Below are 11,079 nucleotides of genomic sequence, written 5' to 3' on the forward strand. Positions count from 1 at the left end.
TTTTAGGTAATACTGGCCGGCGAAATAGTAAACGGCATGGCACAAGTTGTAGTTAACAAAAAGACCAGAATTTCCACTATTAATGTACTAAAATAGGAAAGCAGATATAAAATCAAAATACGAAAATTACAACAAATAAAAACATAATTAAAACAAACAACGCAAATGACTGTGGGCCATGAACCAACATCTCTCATGAAATGCCCAGCGATTCAAGTTAAAAATGTGATTAGATGGGAAAATCATTCTGATGAAAGTTTCTAAAATTTATTCCATTCCAAATGGGTACAACAAAGAAAAAAACCCAAATTGGACAAATGTACTTTTTTTATGATTCTTCCTTCGAGAACGTCAAGCCCATATCATTCAAGCGGATCACAAGCATAGATCGAGGCGACAGAAAAGCAAGTAAATACTCCGCCCCAGCCATAGCTCTGCCTGCAAAAAAGTTCCTGTACGACGGAGGTGCTTCCAAAAACGAAACACCCGCGGATCGGTACGGTTGCAACCCGCCGAAATGCACATCGATCGCGCTAGCAGTCTTCAGCATAAAAAGTGCGCTTTTGCAGCGGAGGACTACCGCCGAGAGTAGTGTGCGTGCGTTCGCCGTGTGGGCTATGCTGGGCCCTTGCAGTGAGAGCAGCGCAGCGCGCATACCCTGGTGCGACTCGACGCGCGTGCGAGCGAGCACGCAAGCGACTGGCAGCCCAGCGAGCCAGTGAAAAGAAGCAGAAGAAGCGCGCAGCAACACTTCCCTTTTTTGCTTGACACACACCGGAAGGCACACCGAGAGAGCTGCTGGGTGCAGAAAGAATAGTAGGCAGGCTCAATGTTGTTCGTCGGGTTGCGGCGGGCGGCAGAGTGTGTGGGTTTTTTTTTGTGTGTGGAAGCAATAGGTGAGGACCGCGAGAGTCGCGTTGTGTCGATGCATTGTGGAGAGATGGTGCGGATCGCGAGTGTTGTGCTGTGAGTGGTCTCGAACAGCGGCTGCCATACATCCCATCGTAAGACGCATAATTATTACGCCCCGTGCCAGTAGTGGAGGAAAATTTTCATCCAACTGAGCCTTTGCCACACTCGGAACACGCGACACGGGACACTCGGTTCGGTCGTCTCCGCGGAAAGAAGATGTCGTGAGTTTCGGTTGAGGATCAATCGATTAGCCGCCGCATAGGCGACAACAGCAGCAGCAGCAGCAGCACACAGTCCAAGAAAACCCTTCTGCTGGGGCGAGTCGCGATATTGCGTTAGCATCACATTCTCGGTAGTGTTACTGTGCTTGGCGATGGCGCCCGTGGCGTTGATAATGTATTATCGAGAAAACACCGTGTGTGCATGAGAGCAAATTGGCATTTTCGATGGTGATATGCTGCGTTAGCTGACACAGTAGGGCGTGCGTGCGTGCGTCCGTGTGTACGCGTGTGTGTGTGTGTGTGCGCTGGCAAGCAGTGCTGGCTTCCTTCCGTCCTCCGCGGTTGGCGTTGCTGACACGGTCCTTCAAAAGATGGATGGTGTCCCGAAAAAATACGTGACGATCGTACGAACATCTATCCGGGGGGTGAAACGGGGAGCAAAGGATTCATGCGGAGAACGTCGTGTGACGTGTTGTGTTGTGACGTTAGCTCGAAGAAGAAAAATCATCTCTTCGCTTGTCTCCGGCCCCCGTTCGTGGAGGGTGGGCCGGGTGGTGTAGGCAGGCGTGCAGGATAGCAGGATGCAGCAATCGCATATTTTATGCTGCCGGGGCAAATTCGATCCCCATGCACCACGAAGCACAATAGAAACGAGCAGGATATGCTTTTGCCAGCACTCAGAAGCAACAACAATAAGAGTAGCAGCAGCAGGCCATGACTGTTGGTGCTGGGGACGTAAGCTGGGCCCGGTTACAGAATGCGTCCAGCTGCAAGAAGTGAAAACTGCCCGCCTGAATGAAATCGAAAGCGCACACACGGGGGAACGCCTGGGAACGATGAGAAGATGAAAAAGAAAAATCCAAAGCTCACCGCTGCACGCAGCAGGCGCGGGATGGGTGTTTTTTTTCTTCTTTTTTTTGCGTTCGTCCCTTCATTCTGCTTGCTCTCCTGACGTTCTTCAGCAGTGCGCGACCGACATTCATCTATGTGCTGCTGCTGCTGCTGCTGTTGCTGTTGCTGTTGGTGTTGCTGCTTCGGCTGCTGGCTGCTGGCACCCGCCTGTCGGTGTGTGCGTGCTTAAGGTGTTGTGCGAGGGCCGCAAGCACACCGTACTGTTCGTTTTCCGTGGGGTTTATCAGCATGGCCGCGTGTGTGCTATTTCACGCGACCGCGAACCATATTTACCTAATCGAAAGAAGGGAATCTGTGCTGCGCGTGTATGAACGGTATGCCAGCGGTCCGTCGATCGATGCAGAAGTACTACGATTAATGCTGCCCGCCCGGTTGTGCTTTCAATTTCGGGTTGATGAGGGTGGACATTTCGGTGCCTTCTTCGAATTCTTCGCGGGTTGTTTGGGCGATCTCTTTGGGGGTGCAAAAGTGCAATAGTGCAATAGTGCACCAACCCCGGAGTGTGCTCCTTTTGACACTTGAACCTTGTTGTTCTGCTGCTGCATGGCTGTGCACACTAGACGGGGTTAGTGGGCATTGTGGATCCTTTTTTTTTGTTATTTAGCGAGGCTCGAACATGCCCGTGCAGTGTACTAATTATTTGCCCTTTTTGTTCTCTTGTTTGCTAAGCGACACATAGTGCGGTTGCGAATGCAGAGATGCACATTTCTTCCATACCAGCGCAGGTGTAATCCGTTGTGAAGTTCATGCATGCGCCGTGTGTAGTGTTCGTGATTCTGCCGAAAAGAAGCTGGTGCCCTGGTAATATGCACACTTAAAGTGCTTACGATCGTGAACGAGTGCAAAATACGGGCATCAATTGGTGCGCCCTAGCAACAACCGTGCCTAGCCGTGGAAATTGTGTTGCGTTTGTGTTGCTGGCTTCGCTTCTCGAGATCGGGCTCGTGCACGGGAACTGTGGTCCTTGCGGAACCATGGGATGACGCTTACGTTCGATCGATCGATCCGCGGTTGTTTTTTGCGTTTATGCAGCACTCCCATTGGGCCAGGTGCACGCGCGAGTGTATTAAGAGCAAAATGAAAGTGTTCCAGTTGAATTAAGTGAGTCCCTCTTTCAGGGAGGGCGTGGTACGGAGGTACGGGGGCAAAACCTCCAAAAGGGCGAGAGGAGAAGTGTGGTGAAGAGTGAAGAAAATTCTTTAAACTAATTCACGAAAGGGGGGAGAAATAGTGGTAGCTGAGTGAGCGGGAGAGAGAAAGAGAGAGAGACAGATAGAGGAAGAGATAAAACACACAACATAAACAATTGGCGAGGATCGGGAAGGGTTGAACAAACGCGCGGGGTGGAGCTGCTGATTCCGTCTGGTCCCCAACGCCGCCGTCACGCCGAACATTCCACCCGAGGACACGCAAACGATGGATTTCATCGGCGATTTGCTCAATCAAATGTCGTCCGCCTTCAACCAGGAGACGGCCATCCCGAAGAAGGAGGAAATCTCGATGGACGAAACGCTCAAGTGGCGCGCCCTTAAGAATAATCAGTTTGCGTCCCGCACCCGTGTACAGGCAGCTGGTGGAGGAGCAAGTGGAGCCGGTGTCCGCAACACTCCTGCCAACGGTCGCAAAAGTGTCTCCGGTGGAGGTCCTAGCGGTGGTGGAGGCACATCCAACGGCCAGCGGCACCAAACAGCCGGAAGGATTGGTGGGATTGACAGCAAGGACAGCGCCGCCGACGAATCGCACGAGGACGACGACAACGAGGTCGATTACGAAGGAAGCAGATCGCCTACGGAGGATCGCACGAATCTCACGCCCGAGGTTGCGGATGAGGACGACATTGAGATCGAAATCGCGAAGGACATCAGTGGGGAGGAGTTGCAGGAAGCGCTCGCATTGAGCCAACTGGTGGAGGTGGAAGCGGACGAGCTGAAAAGTACGCCGGAAATTGTGATGGGATCACGCGAGCTCGGTGGATCGGAAGACATGGAAATGGCCGATCGCAAGCTCTCCCCTTCGACGATGGTGGGTGGAGAGCAGCGGGCTGGGCAGGAGACGAGCTCCACCGTGCAGGAGGAGGAGCTGGACAGTAAATCCTCGCTGGATGTGCCATACAGTTGCAGTGCTAGCGCGAGTCCGTCAGCATTTTCCTCCGGAAAGACGCACTCGAACGATCTGGCACTGCTTCCTGCCAAGTACGACGTGGATGAACCACTTCCGTCGGTACCAACGATCGATGTTGCGGGTACCGCGCCGAAGCTGGTGGAGGAGACACGGCGGACTGATCGAGTCATGACTGAGAAAACAATCACTTCCGGAATGGGTGATGGTGTTACTACAGGCGAGGGTAGAGAGAAATCGATCGAAAGGATCACGGAAGTTGAAACCATACCAACGCTGGACGATGACGATGTTGATGACGATGAGGATGACGTTCTCATCATCACCACAGACAGTGCGGAGGAGGTGGTCGAATTGGCGGAAACTTCGAAAGAAGATGAAGACGATGAGGAGGATATGGAGTTACAGGAAGGGGAAGCAATCGTTGTGCCATTGGAGGCGTCAACATCCGGTAGTTTGGTGCCGGCAGCGCCAAAGGACGATTTAAACCCCGCATCAGAAGGTGAAAGGGAAAAGAAACGCAACACTGTCGATCCGATGGAGGCCACAGAGAATGTTCACGAAATTGAGGAAGAAAAATTTCAGCCAAAAGAAGCTCAGGAGCAGCGGCAGGATGCTGCAGCACAAGACACCGTCGAAGGCGATCGTAAGGAAGTGAAGTTTTCCGACACACTGAAAGCAAACCACAACGCAACACCGAAGGAGGACCGGATCCGGCTGGCGAGTGGGGAAAAGGAGGAGGAAAAGTTCGACCTGGTCGATGGAAACGAGAAAATGCCCATCGTTGAACACGATGGGGGGACAGGCACGGCGGGGAGTGACGATGGTGGGGTCGATGCAGGATCGACGGAACGATCGCGCTCGGCCGGAAGGACAACACGCAGCAAAAAGACGACTAATTCCACCGCGAATGGATCCCCTCCAGTGGCAGCGGCTGCTGTGACGCATTCTCAGCGGCGATCACAGCGCATCCGGAAGGAGTCGTCGGGATCGCCTGGTGATGGGAAGGCGAATGGAGAGAATGCCAGCGTACCAGCGGTGATCGTCGTGAAGGAAGAACCACAACCGGACGAGGTAGTCGGTGCCAAGAAACGCGCCACGATCGGTGTGACTGGAGAGAGCAAACCAGGACCACGATCCTCGGGGTTGAAATCAGACCGAAGCCTACGAAGCAAACCGCTGGGAAATGGACCGGCCGTGTTGACACGTCGCGCTTCGGAGACGGTGAAGGTTTCACTGGAGGATTCGAATGAAGCACCGGATCAGGATGCGGACAAAACGATCGCCGGTCGCCGTGGTAGAAAGCGCTTGAGCCAGGATCCGGCCGCGCTGGGTCCAGTGAGCGAAAAAGCGGCGTCACGCGATGATGCGGTAGGGTCGGGTGTGGTGCGCCGTACAAGTCGCTCGGGTTTTCCATTGGAACCGGACGAAAGCGATCCCGGAGACACCAAACAACCGGTTCAGGTGCAACAGGAGCAACAACAACCCCCAGTCCAACCGCCAGTACAGAACCGTCGTGGCAGAAAGCGAAAAAACCCAATCCATCCCGACGGAACATCCGGTGCGTCGACAGCGTCCGGAGGAGCACCCGCCGAAAAGGTGCCGCATCATCCGTACAAACGAGCGGCAAGACAGTCACGGGACGGCAGTGACGGTATCCTGGCGTCGGCTCTAGCGCGACGTGATAAAGTCGACTCCCAGGGTCGACTGTCACGTCCGATCAAGCTGTCAGCGAAGATCCTGGCGAACGAGGAACTGCGCCAGGGTTTCGAGCAGCACAATAACGGTCGGATTATTATCGCCTCCGAACTTCCGGCCTCAGCTACAATACCCGAAGAAAGCGAGCCGGTTGTGGAACGCAATCGCGATGAGGAACCGGGAAAACCTCGCAAAAACGCCCGAGAACCGAACGGAGTGTCCGTTGCCAGCTGCACCACGATCGGGAGTTCCAGTGAGGATGTTACGCTCGTGTCGGTGACACTGCCCGCACCGAAAACGGCCAAACGGGTGTTCTCCAACGAAGGAAGTGGACCGGAGAATGCGTCTAGCATGGTTCAGCAACCGGCATCTGGCCGAAAACCCGCCGAATCGTCTTCCTCTAGTCGTCAAACGGGTCGGGCGGATGGTGCTGGTCGGCGTGTGGGAAGACCATCGATGAATGTGACCGCACCTGTTCCCACCCGTCCGTGCCCGGATGTGCAGACGTTCCTGCAGGAGGTGCGAATGATGCGTCTGGGTGTGAATCGATCACCGGAGGAAAATCGCAAGCTCAACCGTCGTCAGTTAAAGCGGTTGGGAAAGTTGAAGGAAAAACACCTGCTTGCCCTGGGACTGCAACGTCGTGGTGCTCACCAGCACCAGCTTCGGAACGGTTCCGATGCCAAAACCTCCGACGTCGAGCTGTCCGCTGGTGAGTCAGAATCCAGTGGCAGTGAGGCGGATTTTGTCCCACCACAAAAGATCGGCACAGTCGGCAAACCGAGCGTAACGTTACGCCTACGCAAACCGGAAAGTCTGCTGGAACATCCGCCAACTCGGACGAAGACATCCTCCGCCGGTGCATTGCCGTTGGTGGGAGTTCCCAGAGCAGGAGTTAATATGGGTCGTCAGACTGGTAACGCGCAGATTCGGCAAGGTGGCAAATCTGCCCACACCCGGACGGTGGCCAATACCGCTCGTCGAACGTCGGCGGCCGTTGTTCTACCGGCAGCGATGACAACCGTGGGCGCAAGACCATCAGCATCATCCACGGCAGTCGTCAGTTCCACCGCGAAAGACCGCGAAACGGAACAGCTGCAGCGGTCACTACAACGACTCGGATGTGAGGTTACGCTCATACCGACACGTCCCACTCCGGTGGCCCAACCCAGTGGATGGTCACAATCCCGTACGAAGGATAGCTCGAAAAGTGGCCACCATCACCAGCAGCGTGTTCGTTCCGTGCAGGCTGGCACGGGTTCGGTTGTAAGCGCTACTTCACCCAGTTTGGAAATTGTGCTGGAAAAACGACCTAGTGTCAGTTCCCCGCCAGTTCGTCAAACAACCGGTGGCGGTCTATCGGTGGTGCCCTCTGCGGCCTCGAAAGTGGCGTTGGTTTGTCTTTGCACGCAAAAGTCGGACATTTTTGTCGCGAGTACGATCGGAAGTGGGTTCTGCACCGCGGTGGATGACATCGATGGCCAACAGATTGGGTGCTGCAACGAGCTGGCGAATGATCCGCTGAATATGCTGAGGCCGAGTGCCACGGTGAGCTTCCAGCTGCTGTGCAATATGCACCGGAAACGCCTGGAAGATCACGGATGTTGCACCGTGTGTGGATGGTTCTGTACACAGGTAATTCCCGGACCATGTTCACATTTGATCGTAATTCTTTGAGTGCCAAAATGGTGCAGGAAAGATTGAAAAGGAAGCGTATTTTTTGTTGTTGTTTCGCTGCTGTCGGATCACTTCAAAGCGAGCAACCGGATAGGAAGTTAATCCAGTTTGAACTATAGTTTGGCCAGATTCTTACTTGCTTATTAGCACTTCTAGTTGGAGTAAAAATAGCGCGCGATACCAAAATAGTCTCGGAAGAAACAAAAAAATCACTCACAACACAGAAGGCGAAATCAATTTCTCGCATGATACACTTTATGACCCGCCAGTAATTGAGTTGCTGGAGCAGGAAACGAGCGAAATGTGGGAGAGGGGAAGCATTCCCTCGCTCTAGAATCCGCAATCCGTTCCGATAGGCCGATCATTCGCAAGCCTGAGTTCAGTTTTGCACCACCGCCATTTATCGCATTTTAGCGATGAGTAATCGGCAGCAACAAACAAGCCTTCGAAAAGGGCGCCCCGAGGAGCAGTTTCTCTGGGGTTTATAATTAGAATTGTGCTGGGAGCATTTGCATTGCTGGCTTTTGCTTAGGGTTTGGAACAATTCATGAGAGGAGCATTCATATAGGTTATTCATTTTTGTGCTTTTGCACACAACAGACGTCTTATTGTGGGCAAATTGCAGCTTGCGATTTTTTTCTTACGGATTGTTTCCGGAGCGATAGACGATACCTTACCTACATATTTTTTGTTGCAGGAGTCAGATAACACTCGGGTGTGGTATCTGATTGTTAGCTTTTATGGAGTTTATTCCCTCCCACGACCACGGAGATTCATATACGTTTCATTTCCACCCCAAACAGGGTAATTTTGCGATGTGCAAAAATGCGCACCTCTTCCATCCGCACTGTGCGGAGAAGTACACGCTTAATACTCCGTACAATCCGGCTCGACCGAGTGATCATACCGCGCCAACGCTGGTACTCAAGTGTCCCCATTGCAGCCAGGAATGTCCAAACGGCGAGATCCAGGTGAACATCCAGCTAACAACGCCTCCAGTACTGCTGCCGTCGCGCAAGAGCATTGTGTAAGTCATTGTGAGCCGCCTGAATGAATGCTCATCCCTTTAATTGATCCTTGTTGATCCGCTTTTTTTTACAGGAAACCTGCCAAAATGACGGTTGCAAAACGCGGGAACAACACCGACGGTGGGAGTGGTTCCAAAAGCGCACACGAGAGTTTCCGTGCAACCGTGGAGTCGCTTGTACCGAGCAGCGTGAAGAACATGCTTTCCACCACGGATCACAACCGGTTGAGTGCTAATACTGCGGTCTCAGGAGATGGAGTCAGCGCCAGGAGCAGCACGGCGAAGGACAATGCCGCCGGAACGAAAAGTCGTTTTACGCCGAAAGATTTCTCGCATGCCGTTTGCACGAGGGTGGATGATTCACGTGTGTCGGAGATCATTAGTAAGTGGCCGTGTGTACCGAAAGCGTCCGCTTACTAACCTCACATTTCGTCATTGTTTTCCAGCATCCGGATTTGACATCGAGACACGGTTTCGGGAGTTTCGCTACGGTACCTGCCTGCACGTGGTGTCCAATTATGGCACACTAGCGATGGCCTACTTGATCATGTGCCGAGCTCGGACGACCGATTATCTCAACATCGTCGATCGGGAGCTCCACACAGCGGTAATGTGTGCTGTGCTGGGCGCGAAGAGTGACATCGTAAAGCTGCTGCTGGATAGCGGTGCCGATGCCACACTCAAAGGCCCGTATGGTATGACCGTGCTTCACTTGGCGGCCAAACACGGGCAGCACGAAACCGTGCGCACGATACTAGACTGCGCCCGGAAGCGCCTCACTGCCCGGGAACTGATGGCGTTCGTGAACGCGATCGATAACGGCCACTGGACGGCGTTGGCGTGGGCTGCCGAGAACCGCTACAAGCAGACTGTCCAGCAGCTGATTGAGATCGGTGCCGACGTGAACGTGTGCGACCGGGAGAATAACACCTCGCTGCACTGGGCATCGCTGTCCGGGTGTTCCGATACGCTGTACCTGCTCATGACCAAAGGCTGCAATCCGAACATGCAGAATACTAGCGGAGAGACGCCACTGTAAGTATGCAGGACACCTCACAAAAAGGACGATTGCTGATCGGACGTAGTTCCGTTCTGCATGGGGATGTGCTTGCAGTAATACGTGCACACGGAATTGACTTTCGTACACTTCAGTTTCGTCGCTTGCTCTATCACACCACTCCCGAACGTTAATAATCTGTGTTTGCATTTCAGTCACATTGCTTGCCGCCAGGGGCACGCTGACATTTGTGTCGTGCTGCTGGCCCAAGGAGCATCCCTCAGTATCCGTAACACTGCCAATGAACTGCCCCAGGACATAATTGAGAATCGGAACAGCGAATGTGCGGACATCATAGCTGCAAATTTAAAAATGCGCAGCCTGTCGAAGAACATGAAAGAAATGCACGTTCTCTGCAGGTACGGTTGGGAGGATGGCATCCTAGCATCTGACGAGGGTTTCATTTGTGTCTTTTCTGCTTGTTGCATACATTTTTAGTGACATTTCTAATGGCCGGGAACGCTATCCGGTACAGGTTGTTTACTATACCAGGGCCGGTATAGATCGGCAGCATGCAATGCCACAGTTCAAGTACGTCCAGCGCAATGTCAAGATCAACTGTCGCATCCAACTGGAGACGGATGTTCGCAATATGCGCGTTTGCTCGTGCAAAGACAGGTGAGACCGTTGTTTGCCGGAGGTTGTCGTTCAGCAAGGGGTTAATTTTGTGTTTCTTTTCGCGTGCTGTAGTTGTACGTCGGGCGAATCAGAGTGTCTTTGCGCTGAGCAAACCTGGTACACGAACGATGGCCGGCTGGTGAGTGACTTCAATTACCTGGACCCACCAACCATCGTCGAGTGTGGTGATTCGTGTGACTGCAACCAGCGGCTGTGTCGGAATCGGGTCGTTCAACACGGTCTGGATGTACCGCTGCAGCTGCACTATATTCCCGGCAAGGCATGGGGCGTACGAACGCTGCTACCCATCCCGAAGGGCAGCTTTCTGATCGAGTACGTCGGCGAGCTGCTAACGGACGAGGTCGCCAACCACAGGGATGACGATAGCTACCTCTTCGATCTTGGTGTCGGCGTAAGTAGACGGTCCGGTTGCGCTGAACCGGGAGAGACTTATAGCGAACCGAAGTGCTAATGGTGGGTGTTATCGTTCTACAACTGCAAATTTCTCTTTTTAGTACTGCATCGATGCCAGCGCTTACGGGAATGTGAGTCGATTTTTCAACCATTCCTGCCAACCGAACGTTTCACCGGTGTCCGTGTATTATGATCACCAAGATCAACAATTGCCGCGGGTGGCCCTGTTCGCCTGTCGCGACATTGAGGCTCAGGAGGAAATCTGGTAAGCCCAAGTTCGTCATTTTATAAACTCGGGTTGTATTCATTTTGTGTCTTGTTTCAGCTTTGATTATGGTGAAAAGTTTTGGATGGTAAAGAAAGGCACCCTACAGTGTCGATGCAATACGGGAAAATGTCGTTACCGTAACGCTACCACAGAGTAA

The 11,079-nt window shown here is 53.1% G+C and overlaps 1 protein-coding gene across 1 annotated transcript; it reads left to right on the forward strand.

Annotated features, from left to right (window-relative positions):
* The first annotated feature begins 3,461 nt into the window (after window positions 1-3,461).
* Window positions 3,462-11,079, forward strand: LOC128721382 (uncharacterized). The gene is made up of 9 exons (XM_053815135.1): window positions 3,462-7,496; window positions 8,342-8,565; window positions 8,640-8,947; window positions 9,012-9,600; window positions 9,778-9,981; window positions 10,061-10,240; window positions 10,313-10,652; window positions 10,756-10,919; window positions 10,980-11,079. The coding sequence occupies exons 1-9, from the start codon at window positions 3,462-3,464 to the stop codon at window positions 11,077-11,079; spliced, it is 6,144 nt and encodes a 2,047-aa protein (XP_053671110.1).

Source organism: Anopheles nili, chromosome 2, assembly GCF_943737925.1.
Source record: "Anopheles nili chromosome 2, idAnoNiliSN_F5_01, whole genome shotgun sequence".
Lineage (NCBI taxonomy): Eukaryota > Metazoa > Arthropoda > Insecta > Diptera > Culicidae > Anopheles > Anopheles nili.